The 27,150-nt window shown below is 39.3% G+C and overlaps 1 protein-coding gene across 8 annotated transcripts in view; it reads left to right on the forward strand.

Annotated features, from left to right (window-relative positions):
* LOC121283120 (liprin-alpha-1-like) overlaps positions 1-27,150 on the forward strand; it is a 172,809-nt gene that overhangs the window by 92,448 nt on the left and 53,211 nt on the right. For 5 of the 8 annotated variants that reach the window (XM_041197249.1, XM_041197254.1, XM_041197251.1 and 2 more), the window contains exons 3-13: positions 1,290-1,454; positions 5,354-5,428; positions 6,208-6,315; positions 7,124-7,345; positions 8,042-8,188; positions 9,947-10,081; positions 13,179-13,262; positions 14,428-14,559; positions 15,724-15,786; positions 16,419-16,510; positions 20,142-20,292. In XM_041197249.1, coding sequence (XP_041053183.1) covers positions 1,290-1,454; positions 5,354-5,428; positions 6,208-6,315; positions 7,124-7,345; positions 8,042-8,188; positions 9,947-10,081; positions 13,179-13,262; positions 14,428-14,559; positions 15,724-15,786; positions 16,419-16,510; positions 20,142-20,292 — 1,374 coding nt within the window. The remainder of the gene's footprint in view (positions 1-1,289; positions 1,455-5,353; positions 5,429-6,207; positions 6,316-7,123; positions 7,346-8,041; positions 8,189-9,946; positions 10,082-13,178; positions 13,263-14,427; positions 14,560-15,723; positions 15,787-16,418; positions 16,511-20,141; positions 20,293-27,150) is intronic. The other 3 variants (XM_041197250.1, XM_041197256.1, XM_041197255.1) reach the window with 2 other exon arrangements.

Below are 27,150 nucleotides of genomic sequence, written 5' to 3' on the forward strand. Positions count from 1 at the left end.
TTCCCTGATGAGTGTAATTTTCCCGAGTTCCTCCCTCCCTTCAATTTCCTGATTTACAGCTGTTTCCGGGATGTTACTTGTGTCCTTTATAGTGAAGACCAAAGCAAAATACCTGTTTAATTCATCCGCCATCTCCCTGCTTTCCATTATCAGTTCCCCAGACGCATTCTCTATAGGACCAGTGGTCACTTTGTTTACTTTTCTCACTTAAATATCAATAGAAACCCTTGCTATCTATCTTTATATTACTAGCTAGCTTTCTCTCAAACTCTAATTTTTCCCTCTCGTTAATCTTTTTGTTATTCTTTGCTGTTCTTTATATTCTTTCCAATCTTCTGGCCTGCTATCAACCTTTGTGTAATTATATGCTTTTTCTTTAAGTTTGATTCTGTCTTTAACTTTTTTAGATAACCACAGATGTGGGCCCTCCCCTTGGAATTTTTCTTTCTCATTGGAATGTATATATTCTATGTAATCTGAAATATTCCTTTAAATATCTGCTACTGAACTTATTGACATATCCCTGAACCTCGTTTGCCAGATCACTTTAGCTAGCTCTGCTTTCATGCCCTCATAATTGCCCTTATTTAGTCTTGGATACATTTTTCTCCCTCAAAATGAATATAAAATTCAATCATGTTATGATCACTGCTACCTAGGGGTGCCTTCACTAGGAGGTTGGTGTGATACTGAGTCTCTCAAATCAGAAAACTTCTATCTCTGCTTTGTGCCGATTGAACTGATCTGAGCAGGTGCTGCAGTGGGGACTATATTTGACTGCCACATAATGGAGCAAAAGTGGGTGGGGGTGAGTGACCTTCCTGGTGGCTGGGGGGAGCTGGTGATCTCCCTGATCTAGTGAGCCCTGCTGCAGTTCATATATTGTTGGATTTTCCCCCTTTTCATGACACTGATCACCAAGGTGATGACTGATAGCCCTTTATATAAGGTGTCAAAAAGCTTTTGGGATCTGTGAAACTGCTTTCAGAGCTGGAGGGAAAACTGTCACAAGTGTACTCCTGCTGTTATCAATTCTTTCTCCTAATTGCTGTCAATCAATGAGCCAGTAGTGAAGTGCCCTCTGTGCATGCGTACAAAATCATGTGAATGCACTTTCGTCATTTAATTCCTATTGAGGGGAGCCTTCAAAATTAGATCATTGTAATTATAATATGTGTAATGATTCATTGGGACAAATAGATTTTGCAATTTCAGTGTTTCTACTGCAACACTCATTTATTTTGAAAGTGTTAAATATTGTATCAATCCAATTGTTATTTGTTTTGTAGCTGCTTTTAGAACACCTCGAATGTCTCGTTTCCAGACATGAACGGTCACTCAGGATGACGGTAGTAAAGAGGCAAGCTCAATCACCAGCAGGCGTATCTAGTGAAGTAGAAGTTCTCAAAGCACTCAAATCATTATTTGAACACCACAAAGCTTTAGATGAAAAGGTATTGTATTTCTGCATATTATATTGTTCCAGACAGTAAATTTTACCATGTGGAGCTTGGTTTTCCTGCTATCTCAGATTGTGATAAATAAAGAAGATGTTCACACAATGTCATCTTTGCTACAATTGACCTGAAAGTGGAAAAGCTGCCCACGGCTCTAAATCTTCGGTCAAATATTTTGGTGCGTGGGCTACTGGTTCTCTGGTATGGGAGTTGTAATTCTACGAACCTGCAGCAGTGTGGAGGGGGAAGGGAAGGGGCAAGTCAACCTAGGGCACCTATGCATCTTATATCAATCAGCCAAAAACCGAATACATAACTTGTCAGGTACTGAAGGATATGAGAGGGAAGAGAGAGTGAAAAACTAGGATTTCTCCCCCCCCACCCCACCCCTGTTTTTAACTGACTGGGAAAGTGGAAAGATTCTTCTTATGTTTGACTCCATCTCCTTTCGCAACCATCATCCATGCTTTGGTACTTCAAAACAACGACTGTTCTAATGCTTCACTGACTGCCCCCTCATCTTGCACTATCCATAAGCTTAAGCTCACACTGCTACCTGTATCCTGATTCTCACCAGGTCCTATTCACCCATTTCCCCCTACTTAACATTTGCTCCTGGTCCACCAGAGATTTTAAAAATTCCCACCCTCATACCTGGATCCCTCTGTGGCCATGCCCTCTATTTCTGTAACCTCCTCCAGCCCTACAACTCGTTATGGATTCTGTGCTCTTCTAATTCTGTGCTTTTGTGCATCTCCTGCTTCCCATGCTGTGCCCTTGGCAGTCTGAGCCCTAAATTCTGGATTTCTCTCCCTAATCTCTTCTACCTTTTTCTACTCCTTTAATCGCTGCTTAAAACCAACCCTTTTGACTGGCTTTTGGTCAGCTATCCTCATGATTTATTTGATCCAGTTCAAGTTTTTGTGAAGTGTCTTGGGATGTTTTAGTACTGTAAAGGTGCTGTATAAATGCAAGTCGTTATTGGATAATAATAACACTGCAGTGCCGTCATTTGCGCTTAAAGTAGCAATGGCATAAAGCTTTCAGAAACGGGGAAAAAAGGACATTTTTCTTCAATCTGTGTATAGGCTTTTGTTCTTTGTGTGGTGTATGTACACTCGCAATGCTGTCAGGAAGGGATGTTAGCCCATCTAACATTCTTTCAGCCAGCATCCCTTCTTGACTGATTATGTCACCTTGGAAGTGCTTTTCTGTTTTTTGTGCAAAATATTTCTACATAAGGGAAAATTGCCCAGGTATGCCCTGTCCACAAAAAGCAGGACAAATCCAATCCACTCAATTACCAACCCATCAGTCTATTCTCGATCAGCAAAGTGATGGAAGATGTCATCAACAGCAGCAAGCGGCACCTGCACGGCAATAAGCTGCTCACTGGTTCAGTTTGGTTTCCGCTAAGGCTATGTAGCTCTTGACCTCATTACGGTATTAGCCCAAACACAGGAAAAAGAGCTGAATGCAAGGTGAGTGTGACTGTCCTTGACAGGAGTCCTGGCAAAATTGAAGTCAGTGGGAATTGGGGAAAATTCGCCACTGGCTGGAGTCATACCTGGCACAAAGGAAGATGGTTGTGGTTGTTGGATACCAATCATCTCGGCCCCAGGATATCGCTGCAGGTGTTCCTCGGGGCAGACTCCCCTCCATTGTAAGGTCAGAGGTGGGCACGATCGCTGATGTTCAGTATTGTTCGCAACGCCTCAGACATCGAAGTATTCTGCGTCAACATGTATCAAGACCCGAACAGCATTCAGACTTGGGCTGATAAGTGGCAAGTAACATTTGTGCCATACAAGTGACAGGCAATGACTATCTCCAGCAACAGAGAATCTAACCATCTCCCCATGACATTCAATGGCATTACCGTTGCTTAATCCCTCACTACATCTTGAGGGTTACCAATGACCAGAAACATAACTGGATCAGCTATATAAGTACTGTGCGCCCGCCCCCCCCCCCACCCAACCCCGCCCCGCCCCGCCCCAAAGCCTGTCCACCATCTACAAGGCACAAGTCAGGAGTGTAAGGGAATACTCTCCACTTGCCAGGATGACTACGGCTCCAACAACACTCAAAGCTCAACACCATCCAGGAAAAGTAGCTGCCTTGATTGGCATCCCATCCACCACCTTAAACATTCACTTCCATCACCACAGTGGCAGCAGAATGTACCATCTACAAAGAGGCACTGCAGCAACCCGCCAAGCCTCCTTTGACAAAATTTCCCAAACCCTCATCCTCTACCACATTGAAGGATAAGGGCAGCAGTTGCATTGGAAAATCACCACCTGCAGGCTCCCCTCCAAGTCTAAAACCATCCTGACTTGGAATTATTTTGCCTTTCACTGTCACGGGATCAAAATCCTGAAACTCCCTCCCTAACAGCATGGTGGCTGCACTTGTGCCAGATGGACTGCAGCTGTTCGAAAAGGTCACCCCCACCTTCTCAAGGGCGATTTAGGGATGGGCAACAAATGCTGGCCTTGCCAGCAACGGCCAGGTTCCATGAAATAATTTTAAAAAGACTGAGACGAGACATTTCTTCATGTGGATTTGTGAATCTTTGGAACTCCTTACCCCCAAAGAGCTGGGTACTCAGTTGTTGAGTAAATTGAACACTGAGATTGATTCTTGGAAGGGAATTGGGCGTATAGGGATTGGGCAGGAAAATGGAGAGGAGGCTGATTAACCATGATCTTACTGATTGGCAGGGTGGGCTCCAGCAGCTGAGGGGTTGGCTATTTCTTATAAATATAGGTTCAATAAGTAGCATTTACATGTCTGTCTAGACAAGAAAGGGATAATAGCAAATTGCATGTACTTTCAATCTTTCTCTCTCTTCCCCTCACTACCTGCCCCATGACATTAGTTTTATAAATTTGAGAGAGCTGTTTTGGAGAGACTAAGGATGAATTGCGCAAACTCTTTGTGCAGGCCTGTTAGAAAATGGCTTCAACCCAAAGGGTTACATATGCATTAGAAGTTCTTTATGGGCCTTCAGTAAATAATTTATCACACAGCAACAAAAGTTATTGCAAAATTAAGGATTCCGGTATTTTTTTATTTTTTTTTTGTTTATCAAGAGATACTGAAAAAATTAAATCTATCGTTTAGTAGTTGAAGTTCATGTTAATTGCTAAAACTTGCATCGAGTATTCAATAGCAACTTGCATTTATGAAGGTCCTTTAATATAAAGAACGTCCTTAAGTACTTTACAGCAAAACAGATACTGAGCAGGGAAGGGAGAGGTTAACAAGTCACCAAAAGATTAAAAGGGAGGTGGGCTTTAAAAATTATTTAAAGGAGCAGAAGTAGACAGTGCATTCTTATTTCTATTGCGACATTGCACATTGGTGCATTCGTAAATATACAATGCAACTGTTTCAGCAAAAGTTCCTGTTGCTAACTGTTGAGTGAACAAATGCAGAAAATGCACAAAAGCCCAGAATTGAAGGGATGGAGTATGCTGTATGGAGGGATTTAACGACAAGGCTGAAGATTTCTAGTATTTTCCTTAGGGATGGGCAGTTAGCATGTAGCAGTAGGAATGAGGTTCTGGGTGAGTGGGACTTAGTATTAGACAGCAGTATTGCAAAGTTTTGGGCTCATCTTACTTGAAGGGTATAGGTCAGCCACTGTTGACTAACTTAAAGAGACATTTATAAGTAGTCTATCATATAACAATATTTTAATTTCTCTGTGAACTTACTAAATGTCCATGTTATTACTGTAGTGGTTTAATTCCTCCCACACCTCCCACCTAATCAAAGTCAGTAAACCAACTTTAGTGAGGCATGAGTAATCCAGTTAGTTTAAAACTATACTGCATTGTGCATGTTGAATACTAACTTGTCCAATGTATTTTGTTGCTGTTTTCTAGGTACGAGAGCGGTTACGAGTAGCACTAGAAAGAGTTAGTGCTTTAGAAGAAGAAATAGTACTTAGAGAGAAAGAGGTAGGTATTTATGTTGAGTTTGCCTGAAATTATCTATCTGTAGTTGCGCTGAATTCATCATGTATTGGCAACAATTTCTTTACATTGCAGTTTAGAATGTAGCAAAGTAGTGTGCAAATTTAAGGAAATGTGTAGAAATAACCACCTGGAATGATGAGAGCAACAGATGCGTGAGAACACTACCACCTGCAAGTTCCCCTCCAAACCTTCCACATCCTAGCTTGAAACATTATTGCTGCTCCTTCACAGTCACCGGGTCAAAATCCTGGAACACCCTATTAATGGTGTGTGTGTATCTGACACCACTGGATTGCAGTGGTTTAAGCAGTTAAGCACCACCTTGCCAAAAGCAATAAGAGATGGGCAATTGATGCTGGCCTTGCCAGTGATGCTCACATCCCAAGAATCAATAAGAAACAATAAGGGATAAGCAGTGGGAAGGTAATTGAGCTGTTACTGAGCTTTCAGTTTCTCTTTGTCAGGTGCATTAAATTCTAATTTCAGCACTGGCTCTTTCATGTTTTGGGGTGATCATTGCAATTAACTCACTCCTTATTTTCAAGCTTAGTTCTTGGAAATGTTGCAGGATCTTGAACCCAACACTTAAGAACAAAACAATCAGCTGCATCACCCTCCAAGCAAGAAAAACAATTGCCAAGCTTTTCGACCACTACTTTGACAACTGACGTATTCATAACTCAAAGCTTTATTTTGAAATGATTGAATTTTGAAAAGGTGCTTGTTTTGCATGCCCAATTTTGCTTTATAATTTGTTTCAGATTTCCCTATTTAAAGAACAAAATACACCTACTCAGAAGAAAGGAGCAACAGATCCACTAGAAGATGGAAATCGTGAAGGCAATAATCTACCAAGCACAAATGGAATGGTATGAGTTTTCGCACGTAGATTTTTATGCTGCATTTTTGTAATTACATCCTATAGTTAACCATATCATGAAATAATAGATGGGATTGATTTATAGCTATAATTTAATTGATAAGAAGGAATGATCTCTTGTACTGCAAGAGTGAGGCGGAATAGTTTATAACTACGTTTCAAAGCCTGAGGTTATATTACAGGCTTGCCTGGCTTCATGGAATAACAATTTACATGTGAATAAGACTGATGCTGTGCAAAGGAGCTTTTATTTGATGACATGCAAAAATATGTTTACGTAGCCACCAAATAAAATGAATAAGATATGAGCTGATTGGTACGGAGAGAGAGGACAAAATGGGGGTGGGAATAAAAACACTTGTATGCAGTCTGCTCTTCAAAAGATTTCCTTCAGAGATTTGTAGTTCCACACAACACTTAATGCATAGATTAGCTACCAACCAAGCCTGTGTCAAGACAATGCAGTTTGAATAACCCTCCCTCCAGACAAAGGGATATATTCAGACCCAGTTTTTCATTTGCATCCTGGAACGCTTGACAGCAGCCATTTTATGATACTACATACAAGACAATTTGAGATTAGAGCCAAATCTTCACATTCGGTGTCCTTGAGGTGCTCTATATGACCAAAAGACCACCGAAGTTCCACAGTCTTGCTCAGCAATTATCTATCACTTCGTATTATTTCTACATCTATTTGCATAATGACTTGTTTAGCATTTTCATAGGTGGGGAATTTTGTATCAGCTTTCTCCTTTAAAAGGTTACATTTCTGTGCCATTACGTTTTTTTAACAGAGATTTTCTAATTGTTCCATAAACCATGATGAAGATTCGATTAAAGTAATAGAGCTTCAGGAGACGATAGATAAACAAAACAAGGAGCAAGGGCAGTTAAAGGATCGACTGGCTGCTCTCTCTAGTAGGGTGTCAGAGCTTGAAGAGGATCTGGATACCGCCCGTAAAGACTTAATTAAGTCTGAAGAAATGAACACTAAACTTCAGCGGGACCTGCGTGAGGTAAGAATACTAAGGTAAAGTTATTTAAAAGAGCTCTGTGACTTACCCAGCTCAAACATAATGGATTTATATGGATTTCTAGTGGTATGTTTGCAAAATTTGAACATAATTAAAGAATAGCATTACTGCATTTACAAAACAATATGATAGCAAGTAACTAGTTATAAATTCCATTCTTTCTCACTACCTAACAAACTGACAACCCTACAAACTTAGTTAACGATCCAGTGTTGGTTTTGGCTTCCTATCGCAGGAAGGAGTATCACCTAATTTTTTTTTAGTTGGACTACAGCATGGGCAGCATGTTATACTGTGTAGTAAGTTAGAAAGCTAAAGTGGCTATTCATGTGATGTTGACCGTCCTTGGAATTCTCTATGATTCACTATGAAGTTGCAGTAATAATTTATGGGGCCTATATTTGGCTGGCGGGGAGAGATGATGAGAGGAGAAAGCACTGGTTTCATGTGAACTGAGGAAACACAGTGAGCACTGTCATATTGATATTTGCATGGCAGGTGTGGGAGAAATAAACTTGAGGCAAAATTGAGCTTTTTGTGATTTTCAGGAACAATATTTTTTTTGAAGAAATAAGTCAAAGATAATTTTAGGCACTGATTTTGCCAGAGAAGACTGAGGGATGGTTAGGGTGATGAGAGAGCAATGACGGTTCTTCATTAATGTTCTAATCATAATAGGCCATGGCCCAGAAAGATGATATGGAGGAAAGAATAACAACTCTTGAAAAACGCTACCTCAATGCACAACGTGAATCCACATCTGTACACGATCTCAATGATAAACTTGAAAATGAACTTGCCAATAAAGATGCTTTGTACATACAGGTAATCATACAAGTTGAAAATGAAATACTGTCAGATTATACTGCTGTGCTTGTATCTATCTATTTGGAATAAAACATTGAAGGAAGATAAAATTATAAGGAGCAGTGCAAGTAATGGGGATGTAACATCTTTTAAAAAAGATATATATGGCTTTATATTAAAATTTAATTTGAGGACGAAGATGTTGAACAAATAATTATTTCTTTGTGTGCAGCCGTAATTACACAAATATAGCTCTTTCAATACTAGAACAAATACTGCATTTCAGGTGCTCCTGCTCACTGAATATTGAGAAGAGAATGCTGCCACTTTTCATTTGTAAGTGGAAAGACCCTGGCTTTTGGGGTTGAGTTTTGGAACCCTATGCAAATAGATCCAGATAATTTATTTAGACGGTTTTCAAATGTCATCAGCATGTGTATGAGCATTGAAAGGAATATAATCTGAATTTCTGTGAACAAATGTAGATTCAAGGCTTTTTATGTTAACTTTATCTAAATGCTTTCTACAATGCTGAAATTTGACAATGAGTATTGAATTTCAAACACATTTGTCCCTTCTAAATCCTTTTTTCACTATCTTGTGCTTTTGTAGTTATATTGAAGAATTTTTTTTCATGGGATCAGTTGAATGCACACAAATTTAACAGTAATTCGAAGTTGCTCATCAAATTATAGCCAAACTTGACATTACAGTATGAAAATTGAAGCACGACTTGCTGTATAAATTTCCTTTCTTTTGCACGTAGTAAGATAAGAAAAAACTGGAAATGAAACAAAGTGGATATTCACAGCTGATCTGTCAGCATCAATATAGGTCATCGGTGTTTTGGATTGTATCCTTTATGAGGGGTCTAAAAGGATACACATCTGAAATGCCAGTATTATTTTCTTCTCTTTACGGAAGCTATTCAACATTTTCTATGTTTAGAAATTAGTATGTGTGCCCAGAATTAGTGAACTGCAACTCTGTCTGATCTCTGGCAGTTTTACTGCTAACCAAGCAGAATTAACCATAAAATCAACTCCTATCAATATTGCATTAGAAGTTTAACCCTTGGAGATTTCTGAAATGAAATGTTTGTGATGCTGTATATTTAATTATGGTTGCAAAATAATTCACTCTCCTGAGCCTGATCTTTGATTCTGAGTTGAGCCTGAGATACAGCAACAAATGCTCAACTCCTTTATCCTACACTCTTTCTGCCATGAATAAAGACCTGTGGTACGGTAGAGGAATTAACTGTATTCAGCCATGGTGAGAAAGGTCCATTTTATTTTGTGGGAGAAGATAAAAATCCTACATCCTAAGGTGGTGTGAAAACAGGAGCAAGCAGCCAATGCATTGTTAAGTAGTGAGTTGGCCAGGGCACAGGAAGCGTTCCCTGTTCTTTGAATAGTGACATGGAATCCAGAGTAGGTGGTGGGCTTTGGTTTGATATCTTGATTTAAAGGTAGCGCATCTGGCAATCTTTCTGCAGCGCTGAAGTTCCAGCCTGGATTGTGTGCTTAAATCTTGAAATGGAGCTTGAAACTCCAACCTCCTGACTCAGATGAGAATGCTACTACTAAGCAATGCCAGCACATGTTGAAGTGCCATCACCTGGTCGTCTGCACACCCGCTCTCTGTTTACTTCAGCATTTGGGCTTTGTCCGATCAAAATTGAAGTGACCTAGTATAATGCTGTCAGAAAAAAATTTAGAATTTATTTTGAAGCTGAGATGGCTAAATGTTAATACAATAAAATTGAAATTGTAGAGTGAAGAGAAGAACCGTCAGTTGCAAGAGCGGTTGGAATTAGCTGAACAAAAGCTGCAGCAAACTCTCAGAAAGGCAGAAACACTACCAGAAGTAGAAGCAGAGCTGGCACAGAGGGTGGCAGCTCTTACAAAGGTAGGACATTAAATCTCCAGTGGTCTTTATGCTAATAGACCATGTTTAGGTTATGGAACAGATGTGAATCACAAAAGCAGAATAGTTTCTCCAAAAGAAAATGTCCTATGTTATGCAGCATTATGTAATCAGATTATCATTTTTTAAATACAGTTTTCAATCTGTTATATACAATTGATGTTGAGTAATGAAGTTTGAAAATTCAAAATCTAGGAGCTGTGTTTTAAGAAACATTTCTGAAGTCACAGCCAACCTAGTTTGTTTTAAGGTGTGTGACTCTACCTTTCAGTTCACTGCTGGTGGGAACATAGACTCTAATATGGTAAGTGAAAGATGTTAGCTACTTTGATGCTCAGATACCAAAGGATATTCCCACTTTTGTGAGATTTGTAAAATGATCTGCCTAAGTGTTGAGTGTTGAACTTGGGTGTTGGATCTTGCTGTTCATGTACAAGCTTGATTTAAATCAGTGCAGAAACATTTTTGCTTCTAGATCTCTTTGCAAGTGGTTCTGAGAGCCAGCCATCACAAGCATCAGCTATCTGACTGCCCCAAAATGAAGATAGGAAAAACAATCCCTACATCAATATAATTCATTTATTTAATATCTTTAACAAAGTGCTTCACTGAGCAGAAGTGAGTTTAGGGGAGCTGCCTTTTCAAGATGCAGAGCGATGTAGCAAGAAACAAATGGATTTAGGGAGTAACATGGCTGAACGCAAATATAGATTTTCCCATTACCTTCTCCAACCATCCATCCCTAACTGATAACGATCCCTCCTAAAATTATTGACCTGGAACTGATTGTGCTTGTGCCCTTGGCCTACACTTTTATGGGTAGGTTAATGACATGTCTCAGTCGAAGATGATTCTTGCCTGATACAAGATTGGGATAGTAAAACAGAACTTAATTCTACATCTCTGCTAAATGTAATGTGTATTTTTATTCATTCTTGGGATGTGAACATCCCTGTCAAGGCCAATATTTTGTTCATCCCAAATTGCCCTTTAGAAAGTGGCGGTGGTGGGCAGCTACAGATTGTTGAAATGATAATGAAGGTAAACAAGATAAATCAATCATATATGTTTGAAAGGGAAGATCCTTTTCTATTTTAATGTACATGGGACTGAGTTCCTGTATATAGGAAAACCTAAAACTTTCAGTCCAGTCAGCTGATTCCACAGTCCATTGGAAGCCAGGCATAACAAAATAATTAATGGATCTCTATAAATTGACACATTTCAGAATTTCCAACTATTAGGCCATGCAATGTATTTATGACCTGTATAAAAACATTGATTTTCCATGAATTTAATTTACATGGGAATGCGGATTAGAGTTTAGACCAAGTATATATCCAGAAAGGGATAGGAGGTGCTTGAACTTCAACTTGAGACCACGCAATTCACTTAAATCATCTTTTCTAAATACGCACGCTCATTAGATTAGGATAGGCTAATTCATTTGCAGAAAGTGCGGATAGTTGCAGGGAGGCTAATGATTAGGTCAGTAATTGGTTTAATTGACAGCTCAGTTGGCCAAACCTTGTTTACACAAAGTGGGGAGAGTTGGTTTCTTGTCCAGAATGGAAACAGAGGGCACAGAAGCTTAACATAGAATTTGGTCTTGACGCACAAAATTAATGCAAAGAGACCTAAATTTGAGGACCATTGTCTTGTCTGAAATTGGGTCATGTTGTTTTTGAACAGCTGGGACAGCTGCCTAAAACAGGTTTTAAGCCCCTTATTGGCATATCCAAAGATCCCTCAATGAAACTAAACTTCCCCCAGTAGAACAGGCATTGGGATTGTTATCAGTTTTGCTAGACATTGAAGTGGCCTAGCTAGATAACTATATATTTTTTAAAAATGTAAAATGATTTGGTATCAGCAGGCATGCTGCTGGCTCCACAGCACTCCTGACGACCATTGCCAGCTGCAATCTGCTTCTGCATTGTTGTTCTCTCCTCCCCTGGCCCTCCAACTTACCTGAGGCCTGAACTCCTATTCTTCAGTCAAGCAAGCTGCCTGTGGAGGCACAGCAGGTGTCTGCAGCACACTGCAAGTATTTAGATGAGGCCCGAAGACCAATTTTGCAAGATCATAAGGCCCTTAGTCTTTGGGGGCAGGGAACAATTCCTGCATCCATTTGGTGTTTGAAGGCTGGCCTGACATGGCGGAGTGTGGAATATCTGGTAAGCGTGACGGACAGACAGACATGAGCATGTTTGCCTTCCATATTGAAGTCCAAAGATTTGTGTGTGTAATTTGAAGGTTTGCTATCATTGTAGTATTGAATATCTTAGTTTTGAATATCTTTTGAGTTAACCACAATGATTTTTTTTTTAGTTTTTTCTTCTGTAATGATCATATATTGTGCAACAAAATCTTTTTTAAATGGGAAATTCCCCTGATGTGTATATATAAAATTTGTCTAATCAGAATCTTAATTAAAAACAAAATGAGCCAGCCTGTTAATGCTTGTGTATCTTTCCTGTTCAAGATTATTTCCATATATTCTTCCTCTTGATATGTATGTACCCAAGTACTCTTCCATTTCATACGGAAAGCATTTTTGGATAAACTGATTATACCTTTTTATATCGGGATTCATCTGCACCCATTTCTCCCACTCATATCGTAGCCTTAACAATAGTAACCTTTCTGCTGTTTCCTGTACCTTTTTGCCTTTCTTAGTCTGATCCTTCCCTTTCTTCTGAAGATTCTACTCTTATGGAAGCTAAACTGGTGGAACTGAGCTCCATGCTTAGGAAGGTAGAATATGCAATGTTCCAGTCACTGTGCTATGCTTGCTACTTATTGCCTTCTGCAAACAGTGGCAGTTGAAGCCTTGATCCCATAGGCTGAGCTTGCTGCGCATCAAAGCTTCAAATGTGCACACAGCGATTTAAAGCACCATTCAGCATCTGTCATATCTTTCATAAAGTGCCGCTTACACCAGGCTTTTGAGAGACCACTGGCTGAAGCGTAACACTAAATGGATCCAAGCTTCTCGGAAGACTTGCAATTTTCATAAAATTTATTATTTAAAAACGCAATCTTTTGCAATTTTTAACAGTTTTTATTTATTTGTCAGGCTGAAGAAAGGCATGGAAACATTGAAGAAAGGTTACGGCAGTTGGAGGCACAGCTTGAAGAAAAGAATCAAGAATTGCAACGAGTATGTTGATTGGGGTTTCCACGTTATGATTTATAGAAACTAAAATTATAAATCTGCTGAAACTCCAAATACTGAATCTTGTGCAGTTTGTACTATAGTGTATGGATTCTGTTGCATCTTCATAGATATAATCACGAAATGCACTGTAAACTTACAACCTTTTTCAAAAAAACATGTAAAATCTGCTATTTCCCACCTTGAGAAAGGACTGCAAATTAATTTAAGCCCCCAACCAAGATGTGGCAGATAGGAGACTGTCACAGTGCTGACCATGTGACCTCATTGCATTCTTGTCATCCTTGAGTTGGCTGTGCTCCCAAAACTTTCTATTTTTTTCAAATAAATTTAATGTACCTCTCATTCCTCATGCTGCTTATGGTAAAATTTTGAGAATACAATTTATAAACTGACATTCTCTCTCTCTCCCCCCTGCTCAAACAGCCCCAATTCTGTCTTCCAGTCATCTGGAATGTCTTTAGTGCAATGCCTTTGTGGATATAGCTTCTGGCTGTAGGGTGTCAAGAATGCTCTGTTTTCACCTGATCAGTTTTGCCCCTTATAAAAACATCACTCTGCTTCTAATAAGTTTGTGGTTTTATTTTCAAATTGTTGGTAGAATGACAATATTTGTTGTTCAACCGCCAAAACTAAGATCACTTCTAACTAAACTGCAGAAATCTATTTGTCCCTCCCTAGCACTGGTTGTCATACTTGGAGTTATCCGCCTATCTTAAGATTTAATATTTCTTCAATAACAGATTCATTTCAATTTTTAATCAAACTTGACAAGTTTCACAAACTTTGGGTTCCTCGGAAAAATGGCCCGGCTGGGAACTTTCTCATTGGACTATATACTTGTAAACATATTAGACTTGTAATATTTCATTAGCTTTTCACTAAACTTGATTCTTTTCTGTATGTGCCGAATATCTAATTGTTATAAAACATTTGGGTATGACACACACTACAAGTGTGCTTAATATTACCAGGTAGTGTGAAGTTTGTATTCAATGGATAAACATATGCTTTTATAATAAAAATAAGCATGCACTTTGTTTAAAATTAATTATTGTATCTTCTGTGTGGTGTCTAAGAGCCATATGGGTAGTCGTTATTTTAGCTTTGGTATGTCTTTTTTTAATCAGCCCATCTATTTATTTAAAAGGCTCGACAGAGGGAAAAGATGAATGAAGAACACAATAAGCGCTTATCAGACACAGTAGATAAACTCCTGTCAGAGTCCAATGAAAGACTTCAGCTTCATCTAAAGGAAAGGATGGCTGCATTAGAGGAAAAGGTAGTTTATTTTATTTAAAAAATCAAAATGATTGCATCCTCGTAGATAGATGATATACCTGGCTTGGTGACCTGGGATTTTAGCAAAGTTTGGCTTCAATTCAGAGGGCTGTTCAGATACCAGCTAGACTTGATATACATTGGCTGTTCATGATGGTATGTTTTGGGGTTTCTATCATATGATTCTGTCATGACATTGGCAAAACCAAAGTGATGCATTTCTCAAAATCAACAAGAAATATTCAGAGAAGGAAGAGAACTAGAACAGGTGCAAGAATTGAAATATTTAGGAAGCATAATATGTACAGATGGAAAGTGCAACAAAGAAATAAGAACAAGGATAGCAATGGAAAAAGCCTATTTGGTAAGAAGAGACGGTTGCTAAACAGCTGCATAAATGACTCAAGAAGCAACTTGTAAAGAATTTGATTTGGAGTGTTTTTTATGGATGTGAGATTTGGACCTCACGGAAAGAGGAGACCAACTTGTTAAATAGCTTTGAAATGTGGGTTTGAAGGAGAATGGGAAAAGTACCAGCTGGACAGAAAAAATAAATAATGAAGTGATGTAGAGAGTGAACGAACAAAGAAATTTACTAAACGTAATTAGGAACACTGTCCATGTACGGCACATCTTAAGAGGAAGCGGACTTTTAAGAGACATTAAGGAGGGAAGGTTTAAATGCAAAAGATGAAGGAAGAAAGTATCAGTGCTGGATGGTGGTAAATGAAAATACTGGCACAGGATAGAACAGGATAGAAGACAGAAACACTACTGTGAGCCAAGGACCTGCCTTTGGGCAGAGCACGTAATGATCATATGATTCATTAGAGAGGTTCTTAATGGTCAAAAGAGGAAAATTGGCATAAAGGGCTATCTTACTGCATCCACTAACAGCTGTGATGAAACCTGTTGCTCAATGTTATCCTACCTTTTGGCTGATGAACTATATGCAGGAGGAAAGACAAACAATTTAGGAGATAAAATTATAGATTTAGATAGGGGAAAGAATACTGGAAAAAAAATCCCTCCGTTCTTCTGTAATGTCATCTACTTGGCATTATGTAAAACATTAATTATATTTTTTAATTGAAATGCCTGTTTGAATTTCCTGCTGTAATGCAGATCTATCGGGTATAACTTGTCCTACAAAATATTATTTCAGAATTCCCTTATTCGAGAACTTGAGAACACAAAGCAGCTAATTGAAGAAACACACCATGAGAAAGTAGGTTTCATTTGTAAAGATATTACTTCTCATAATTTATTGTATTCGCTACCATTTGATTTTAAGCTTTTTGCCTACTCATTTTCTTGAAGCTCATTTTAAAATGTAAATAAGCTTTACTGCTAATTAAAAGCTCATGTACTCTTTTCAGTGCTATCTGTGATTCAGCATTTTAACCCTATAGGGGAGCTTTCATTTTAAAACCAGTTCTTTTATACCTGTAGTTTACAACTTTTGCCCAACCCTTTAACAGAAAATTGAACATATTTGAAGTATATTACGAGGATGGTTCTATTTCAGACCAAAACGCATTGTCCCTGGTGGACCTTTACCAAAATTTCTGCAAATAGGTCAGAGATCTAACTATCATGAAAAATCTTTGGTGCTCTTTTGCTGATTAGCACGTGATTTTATTTAACAGGCCCATTTAAAAATTTAGGCTTCAATTATACAAAAACAACAACTATAATTTTTAAGGTTGTATTTCAGGAGCTTAATGTTAACGTACGTTCAAAGTTTGATTGTATTGCGACTGTCAATTGATTGCTCTAGAAAAATTCCACTGTGGTTTATATTTTTTTAGATTTTGTCAACACTGCATTTTTTCAAATAATCATGTTTGAATATTTCAGGATAAATTGTTGGTTGAGATTGAAAACTCACGAGCTGAGACTGATCAGTGGAGAGTGAAAGCTGCTGCTTTTGGAGACGCTCTGCATCATAGGTATTATACAAAAAATACTATTCTGCCCATCATTTTGCACTGAAGTGTTTAGTTGTATCTTTGTTTCATAGTTTGTATTGCAATTTTTTTATTTTTATCTCAACTCATGTTCTTTTTGACCTAAGCAGTGCAAAAGTAATGTGTTGTAACTTCCGAGCTTCAGGGCATCATATCTGGGGAGTTACCCCAAAGGTGCCTTGGACGCCACCCCCCCCCCCCCCCCCCCCAGAGGATTGCACGGTAATTGCCTGGAAAATGCAAACTTCCCATGGGCAATTACCCTGCACTAGGAAGCATCTGAAAATTATGATTTACGTTGCAATCTTTGGATGGTTCCAACTGTATTATCTCAATAGTTACCCAGAGAAAGTTAGAATTATAGAGACCCTCCATGGGACTCTTATTTTTCTCCCCTTAAAACGGGACTGCTCTCCCCTCTCCCACACCCCTCCCCCTGTCTGGCCAACAATGACACCACTCCCTCATCCCCCCCTCCGAGTATCCAAAACCGACCCCAAATTCTACCCAGTTAGCTGACAAACCTACCTCCTCTCTGGCTTGAAAGTGGCTGGACCTTTAAACTCATCTGCTTTACAGAAGTCAGTGTTGTAAAAAAACAAAAGGGCGTGGCTGCCTCCAATCCGATTCAGCAGCAGTTGATTGAAGGCCTCAGGAACGTGCTGCCCTGCACAGTTCTCACCTGGCCTGAGTTGGAAGGTTGGGCAAGACAGGATTAAAAAAAATCAAGATAAGGAAGTAGCAGCTGAGTGGCAATCTGACCCTGGTTGCCACTCCACGGGAGTTCAGACCCAATATATTCCTTGGATATTTTATAAATGAAATTCCCAAGTAGAATTTTTAAAAATATCCAAGTCATAAATAGAAAAATGCCCTATTCAGGCCATGACTATTGCCTTATACATCATATTAGCCAATTCAAAAAAAAAGTTTTCATTAATAGCCATTGCTCAAGATACATAAGCCCAGATCCTGATCTCCAGATAGTCGGAGACCCGATGTATGCTAGATGATGCACCACAGGACTTCTCTGAAGTCCCAATGCAATAACTCCATGGGAATTACCTGGAAAGTTTGAACTTCCACTGGGCAATACCAGTGTCCCCAAGACCCTTCGAAAATATCTCCAACTCAGAGTTAAAGTCGCAGAATTCGGATGGTTCCGACTTCACATACCTGGATAGTTACCTAGGAAATATTAGACAGAACAATCTAGCCTAGCTCCTGGGTAATTATACAAATGATCACCCAATTACTCTCACTGGATTACAATCCAAACCCCTATTTGACTAACCCCCACCACTACTGACCTGACCAATCTAGCCCCTGAACAACCTCACCCAACTGCCACACTTCCCAACCTGCCACCCACCATCCTTACGTTCTCTTCATAGCTTTTCAAGGAAGCTTTGGGACACCTAACCTCTTCACCAGAATACGGTAGCTAGTGTTGTAAAAGGGGGCGTGGCTTGTCTTCTCCAGATGATCCAGTGCTACAAAGAAGCAGTTCCATTTCAGATATGCTTCACATTTCAGGAGAAGCTGGGCTTAGAAATCTCGGCTAGAAATACACAGCTCTGGCTTGACGCAGAGAAGTAGGAACTAAGTGGCAATCTGACTGTGATTACCACTCTTCGGAAGATTCAGGCCATAACATTTTAAATGTTTTTCATCTAGTGTCTTTGGCTGGCCATTTCTCAATAGGTTGGTTTCAAAATTCTTCCCCTCATGCAATAATTCCTCCATGCTTCACTCCACCCTGCCTGTTCAACCTTCTTCACTTCTGTGTACCAGCATGTGCCTACTCTTTGCTCTTATAACTCTGGTTCCCTTTACCCACTTCCAGCTGGTAGGTGAGAGCAGAATAGTCTCCCTTGATATCTCTGACTTTGCTACTTTTTTCACCTCCTTAAAAAGTCTTGCCTCCAGTCACTGCCACCCCTATTTCCTTATACACCACTATTTTTGTGAAATGCTTTGGAACATGCATTTTCATTCATTATTAACTTGCTCTTTATCCAAGAATAAAACACCCCTTCAGTTACTTTCCTACTTCCTACATCAACTTGAAGAATGATGATACTTTGAACAAAGCAGATCACAAGTAATGGCAATAAGATGCATGTTTAGAATTTTTGAATCAACCCGGCCAATGACTTCTCATAAAACACTGAACAATCTATTTGAATTTAATTCTAGATTTGCTTTTCCTTGAAATATAAGGATAAAGTTCACATTTAAAATGTGATTTACTCTCATGAAGTGAAGTAAGTGCCTACCTGGTCCACAGTACCACTTCCTGACGATTCAGTGAAACTGCTGGATATTGAACTGGCAAATAAAACTTTTCTGTACCATAAGTTTTGTAACTTGCAAGTTGTATAGACACTTTCAATTTCTCTCTTGTATTTTGAATCAATTGAAAAGATTTCTAATTAGTTTGGAGAAGAAAATGTGGCATCTCTGACTTGAGCAGTTTCTAGCCTTTTAAAACCTTTATCCCCACAAGCTATCCCCTGCCTGCTAAAGAGAAAACTGACAAATTCTACTGTGTCCCATTATTTAATGAAATAGATAACTCAGGAGCATTTTTGCTGTGTAATTGCACACTTAAGCTGTAGTGTAGGTGTAACTGGAAAGCTGAGATCCAAGTTGGGCTTGATGCTTAAGCCCAAGCCTGTCATGACCCTGGAGGGAAGCAATCTCTCTCTGCGTTGCCTTAGAATGAGTTTGGGTGTTGATGCTGATTTGCGCAGCATGTGTTTTAGCGTCAGTGTGAAGAAACTTTGTTGCACACTGAAGCTGCACATGTGTAAATGCATCCTTATATGTGCTTCAAGCATTGCTGCCCTCAACATGGGTTTACTGTAAGACTTGTACAGTGCAGAGTCTTCAAAGCTGCAAATTGAGGCTTAGTTGGAGAATGGCCATTTTAATATTTCTTCCTGAAACTTCCTTATGTTTGCAAATCTGTATCTATGTGAACTTGTAAATTACACAGTGCATTTCTCGGACAAATATGTGAGACCAAAACATTTGTAACAAAAGGAAAAATGCTTGTGGCCGGGCTTCCTACATCCGGAATGCATGGTAGGAATTTGGATGCTCAAATTCACAGAATCTAACCTTTAATCTGTTGTGTGCATGTTTAATGGAAAAATAATCAATAAGGTACCTCTGTCCTACATGCAATTCTCTGTTAATGCTTGATATAGATGTTTCCTAATTGTAATGTGGCTTTAATGATTACTATATCAAACTGATCCTCCTGCACAGTGCTGTTTTACCCTTTGTTACCCTTTTAAGTATATACAGAGGTTGTTATGAAATTTTCCATTGCCTTGCATGAGGACTGTTCAGTTTTAGGAACTGTGTTGTTGATAAATTTGACATTACTGAAGATTTGAATTAATTAATATTCAACTGAGTGCTTTGTTTTTAATTAAAAGTGAAATTCAGTGCACCTAGCAGGAACCCTCTCTCTATGGGAATATGAGTTGAAGAACCCATTTTGGTATTCATGTTCTAACACTTATGTTAGGCTCTTTGTTGGGTGCGGATCACTGAATTTTCCCAAAAACATATAACAAATATTGAATATGTTTTGTTCTAGCAGGTCACATTTAGGTAGTACCTCTGATTTTAGGTACCCATTAATATCTGCGTCAGAAGTGGACAAACACCCAGACCCATACAGTGGTGCTTCAGTATTACGTAGACCTCAGAAGGGACGCTTAGCAGCTTTACGTGATGAGCCTTCGAAGGTACAATTTCTTGCTTCATTCTTTATTGCAATGTTCTAGATATGGCTGTTTCTTTCATCAGGTGTTGGATCATTTATCTAGTCATTCTTTTGAGGGTATAAGGTATGTATCCAGCATTCTAAGAAATGAGGGTTGATTTTAACTTTACCTGCCTGACGGAAACTGGGCAGTTCAAAAAGAGTAAGTTCCTTATCTGCTCGGAACTTGACTTTTATGTATTATTTTGAAAGTTAACTTGTGGGCTGATGAGGCACCTGCTTAAAGCAGGCAAGCGTCTGATGTCCTGTTACATCAATAAGGCCCTGATTGCATTTTAATTGTGGGCACTTGCAGTTTTCCTGCAAGCTGAAGCAGGTTTGCAGTTGGTTAGCAGACAGAAGAGGCCCTGCAAAGTAAAACTGCTTTTGGGAGCCAAGAGTGTTCTTCCAAATCCCACTGGGAAAGTCTCAACCTTCCCTGTCCAGGAGTCTTCCCATGCACCCACTCAAAATGCATTTGGAGTTAAAATCAGTCCTGTGATAGACTGCATTATACATCATTGTAAGGTCCTACTAAAAGGCACACAACCATGTTAATTAATATTTTTTTAATTTTAAGGAGTATGGTGTTTGGAGTATATAAGAACTCCAAACTGAAGTGATACTTGCATTCTGGTGAGAAAGAAATGTATCTTCTCTTGTTTTCTGCCTTTTGTTTGTGCTATTGAGAAAAGCTGGAACGGAAAGGAGCAAAGTGACAAACATAAAAATGCAGAAATAGAAAAGAACAAAACAAAAATGGAAATACTAGTAAAGAGAGGAATAGGATGAGGATAATTGACACTCTAGTTGCAAGCCAGTGATTCAGCAATATTGTTGAAATATTCTTTTATAAATAATAATCTTTACAAAATAAGGTTTTTTATTTTTCCACATTGTGAGAGCCAATTTAGATATGGATTGGAAACACTCAGTTGCTGAGTTTTGTAAACTCACTTGGTAGTAATTGTTAGATGCAGTTTCACCTTTATAATTTTCACACAAATGTTTTGAAATAGCAATACTGATGGCAATAATATTACTAGAATAACTTTCTCAGCACAACAAAATATAATTTCATTTGCTATTACTCCAACATTCAAAGTACCTTTCATAATGTTAAGTGCTGCCACTTTAGATAACTTTCTCAAAAAATTATTCCATTTATGTACATAGTTTGTGCCATCTTGGAAGTCATGTCTGCATATTAGTTGCATTACTTTTAACATACACATGGTCACTCATAAGGGGGGTGGGATTTTTCAGTTTTATGGTTGTACTTACCTGTAATTCTGCCTAATGCTGCCCAATATTTAAAAAAAAATTGTTCTTTGTGATTCATTGTTCAGTTAGCTCTGTTTCTTGGATCGCTTTTAGCCTAGGTGGTGGCACCAACATGTTACCACCAGAGCTTTCAGTGCTTGAGTAACTCTTGTGCTGTTAGTTTTTGCTGGTCCTCTTTTGCTAAATAATTATTTACATTTTCAATGCAATTATTCCGTTTTGCTACTTGGCCTTTTCTTCGTAATTTATTTCATTAGACAATGTTAAACTCTCCTTGCAGTATAATATTACTTCCTTTCTCTCATTGAAATGCACAACTGATGTATAACATTTTCTGTTTTCTGCTACTTTTCTGGTGGATTTCTGCATCATGTAAGTTTTTGTGTTGTCTGTTGTGGGCAAATGTTTTCAATCCCAGATTCTTTCATAATGCCAATTAACAATGTTTTAATTATTTTCTGTTCAAAGTATAACTTGTTTCGTGACTGTTCAATTCTTTATCATTGTGAATAACAGACTTGTAAGAACATAAGAAATAGGAGCAGGAGTAGGCCATTTATGCCTTTCAACCTGCTGCATCGTTCAATATGATTATATTCAATATGCCTCAATTCCACCTTCCTGGACTGTCTACAAAGAGTTGTATGCAAAAGCCTATTGGTCTTCGTCATTGAGTATACTCAAAACAGAGCATCCATGGGATAGAGAATTCTAAAGATCTGTAACCCTTTGAGTGAAGAAATTTCTCCTCGTCTCAGTAAATGGCTGATCGCTAACTCTGGGACTGTGATCCTCTTAGTTCTAGACTCCCCAGCCAGGAAATAGCCTCTTGGCATCTATCATGGCAAGCCCCTTTAAGAATTTTAAACATTTTAATGAGATTACCTCATTCTTCTAAATTTGACAGAATGCAGGCCCAGTCAAGTCAATTTTTTTCTCATTGGACAATCCCCTTATTCCAGAAATCAGCCCAGTGAACCTTCATTGCACTGTCTTCAAAGCAAGTATATCCTTCCTTGGGTAAGGAGACCAGAAGTGTGTACAATACTCCTGGTGTAGTCTCACCAAGGCCCTATACAATTGCACTTCTCCACTCTTATACTCCAATACCTCTGCAATGAAGACTAGCATACCATTTGCTTTCCTAAATGTTTGCTGTACCTGAATGTTAATTTTGCGACTTGTACAAGGACACCCAGGTACCAGCATTTCTCACTGGCTTAAAAGTATTCTGTTTTTCCTTGAAAAGTGGATAACTTCACTTCCCCACATTATATTGCCATGTTCTATCTGCCATTTTCTTGCCCGTTCACTCAACCTGCCTATATTCTTTTATGTTGATGGAAAATTAAACTTAACATTCCGCAATAACTTTCTAAACTAGAAGTCTAGCATCCCATCTTCCAAATACCTAGATCAAAAAATGCTGACTGACTCATTGATCATTTTTCTTGAAAATGTGAATCATAAGCCTCTCACTATCCTTTTAAACCATAACATTTGGCTCAAGAACCTTATTGACTTTAAATCAATCAAAAAAATGTTAAAATTAATTACGTCCTTTTACTACCATTGCTTTCCTTTCGAAGTGTTAAACGAAGGTTAACCAGACTGATTCCTGGCATAGGGTGTTGCCCACTGAGATGAAAAGATCAACAAACAATCAGTTGACAGCTACTTTGAATTTTCTTTGCACCTTTGAGCATTCGTGTTGGACCTTCAAGTATCCTACTACTAACCCTATTAGTTGAGTTTATATTATCAAAATATATTAATTTTAGTTTTTAAAAAAGCCCAAAATAATAAAAACTGCCATTGTATTTGAGGCTTGGTTTCATCTGCACCTACCTACCTAGCTTGGGTCTTTCAAGCGATTTTGAGTCTTTGGAAATTCTAGCTTCTGTTTGAAAATTGTGTACAAAAGAGAAATGCAAGAACTAATAAATTGTGCAAAGCATTGGTTGGGTCTCAACTTGTTTGCAGTTTTAATCACCACATTATATGAAGGATATTAAAGGTATAGAGAATAGCAAATTATTGAGGAGGGACTCTAGGTATTGGAAATATTTTTACTGGAGCAAGAAAGTCCCAAATTTACTGGAAGTTTTTAAATCTTTGAACGGCTTTCAACAGGACAGTAGGGAAAATTATTTCCTCTGGTTAAGAATTGGTGATGAGAAGTAATTGATTTAAAGTCATCACTTAAGGGATGAGGGGTTAGGAGAAATGTCTTTGCACAGCGAACTGCACCCAACACAGGCGTGTTGCCACTGGTACACATCACTGAAATGTGTTAGGAATCGCGATTTAGCTAATTCCCGAGCCAAGTCCTAGCATGCCCCAGGAGTTTCTGTGCATGTGCGGATTGGGAGCGGGCTGTGCATGTACAGTCCAGTGTTTTTAGAGACCTTTGAGCCGGAGACAAGTGTTCAGGACTCCTGCAAAGGGAAAAAAAAATCTCAAAAATGATCACATGACCCAGACGTGGGGTGTTGTAAGCAGGGGAGCCCTGGGACTGGGAGAGGCCCTAAAGAGGAAACCCAGAGAGAGAACTGGGGAAGGAGAACATTGGTAGGAACCACCGGGGAGAGAAACCACTAAGGAGACAAGCAAAGGTAGAGGTTCCAAGTAGTAAAAGTGTTGCAGTGACAGGCTCCAAACACTGAGAGCCTGTGGAAGCCCTAGAGAGCAAAAGGCAGCAAAAGGTTTGTGATTCCATGCTGTGAGCTGGTGGGGTTCAGAGACACTTTGAAGCAGTGGTGTTCTGCTTGGCTTGACTGAAGAGCTGACATGGTGCTTGCGAGTTGATGCTGGAGTGCATACTCAGTAATCCAGGGGAGCGTAGTCTTGCAAGATGAGTTTGGGATGTAAGCAGTTGTTGAGGCAATCAGAGTCAGAGCAACTTTGAGAGAATTCAGAAACTAGATCTTGGCAAGGAAGAAGTGAAGATGTGCAATCGCTCATAAGCGAGACAGAGTTTAATGAGTTTGTTAACTTGGTGATCACTGACGTCTAGATGGATCACTGAGAAATCCGTGGGATATATCTTGGTTGCATGTGCCATTTATTATGTCTGTTCAACCACAGTTTGCCTGTTAATTGACATTTACGTCATGTTAATCCTGAATTTGAGTATTGGATAGATATTGTAAATTGTTTTGTGTCCGATTTTGTCAACTTTTTATTCTGTTTGTTCAAAAACTATGGAATCTTGTTTTATTCTCATAGTAAGTACCCTGGATCTAAAATTTTGTCTACTTTAAACAAAACATTACAGCTTCCTAAATGGATCGTACCAAAAATTTGGGGGCCTGGTCCTGGAACATAACAAGTGAAACAGTGTAGATTCATTCTTGCACACACTGTCTTTTGGAGCTTGCATGTTTGTTAACTGCTAAGAAAGATAATTATTTCTGACAGAAATAACTGCGCTTTAAATATTCATAATGCCCTTTCCTCTAGTCACTCAGGCGAATGGGAAGGAAAGAACTTTAGAAGGAGTGGTTGAGGTAGAGACTGTTAGATCTTTTTAAGAGGGTGCTAGAGAAGTATTTGAAATGCAGAAAGTTACAAGTCTATAGGGAGAGCACAGAGCAATGAGATTAGTTTTAGGAATGCTCTACAAGGAGGTTTGTGCTCTAGCACACATGCAAGGGGCTGAATGGTCTCTTTTTGTGCAATGAACCTCTAGGGCTCTGTACATTATAGAAGTTAGTTTTAATCCTCTCCTGAGACTGCAGTATCCAGAATGCATTGCATCAATTTACGTCACATGACACCGGCACATAATTTGCAGCAAGTGGCAAAGGAAAAGAAAAGAAATAAGCTTTTATTCAGCATTTTAAAAAAAAAAACATTGAGCCATTAAATCAAAATGCTGAGCTGAAGGTCCTCGCTTATAAGGCTTTTGTTTTGTCATTGAGAGGAACTGATGTTTACACTGGATTCTGAGTATGACGTTTTTTGGGTATTTTGATGTTCACTCAGGCATTGTGGATTCAATTTTAGGCCTGGATCTTTGTTGGCTTAACCATGGGATAAGAGAAACCCTCATGTGGCCAATAGCAGCTTCAACAAGCAGGAACACCTGGAAGGAAGCACTGAGGGTGGCAAGGGCATAGCATGTCCTTTGGGAAGGGGAATTCAATGTCCATCACCAAGAGTGGCTTGGTAACACCACTACTGACCAAACTGACTGAGTCCTGCAGGACATACTGCTGGACTGGGCCTTGGCAGGTGATGAGGAAACCAATAAGAGGGAAAAACCTACTTGACCTTATCCTCACCAATCTATCTGTCACAAATGCATCTATCCAGGATAGCATTGTTAGGAGTGAGCACCACACAGTCCATGTGGAGATGAAGTCCTGTCTTCACATTGAAGATACGCTCCATCGTGTTGTGTGGCATCACCATCGTGCTAAATGGGATAGGTTTTGAACAGACCTAGCAACTCAAAACTGGGTATCCATGAGTTCTGTCGAAGGGTCATGAGGACTCGAAACGTCAACTCTTTTCTTCTCCGCCGATGCTGCCAGACCTGTTGAGTTTTTCCAGGTAATTCTGTTTTTGTTATCCATGAGATACTGTTGGCCATCAACAGCAGCAGAATTGTATACAACCACTATCTGTAATCTCATGGCCCGGTATATCCCCCACTCTACCATTAGCAGCAAGCCAAGGGATCAACTCTGATTCAATGAAGAGTGCAAGAAGGCATTCTAGGAGCAGCACCAGGCAAACCTAAAAATGAGATTTCAACCTGGTGAAGCTACGACACAGGACTGCTTGCATGCCAAACAGTGGAAGCAGCATGCAATAAACAGAGCTAAGCAATACTACAACCAGCATATTAGATCTAAGCTCTGCAGTCCTGCCACATCCAGTCATGAATGGCGGTGCACAATTAAACTAACTGGAGGAGGAGGGTCCACAAATATCCCCACCCTTAATGATGGGGGAGCCCAGCACAAAGGACAAGGCTGAAGCATTTGCAGCCATCTTCAGCCAGAGCTGGCAAGTGGATGATCCATCTTGGCCTCATCCTGAGGCCCTCAGCATCACAAATGCCAGTTTTCAGCCAATTCGATTCACTCCACGTGATATCAAGAAACGCTGAAAGCACTGGATACTGCAAAGGCCATGGGCCCTGACAACATTCTGGCAATAGTACAGAAAACCTATGCTCCAGAACTAGCCATGTTCCTAGCTAAGTTGTTCCAATACAGCTACAACACTAGCATCTACCCAACAATGTAGAAAATTGCCCAGGTTATATCCTGTCCACAAAAAGCAGGACGCATCAAATCCGGCCAATTACCAACCCCATCAACCTACTCTTGATCATCAGCAAAGTGATAGAAAGCATCATCAACAGCGCTGTCAAGCGACACTTATTCGGCAGTTACCTGCTCACTGACACTCAGTTTGGGTTCCACAAGAACCACTGAGCTCCTGACCTCATTACAGCTTTGATCCAAACATAGACAAAAGAGCTGACTGAAGCTAAGAGGTGAAGTGAGAGTGATCGCCCTTAACATCAAGGTAATATTTGACC

The sequence above is a fragment of the Carcharodon carcharias genome, chromosome 10 (assembly GCF_017639515.1).
Source record: "Carcharodon carcharias isolate sCarCar2 chromosome 10, sCarCar2.pri, whole genome shotgun sequence".
Taxonomy (NCBI): Eukaryota; Metazoa; Chordata; class Chondrichthyes; order Lamniformes; family Lamnidae; genus Carcharodon; species Carcharodon carcharias.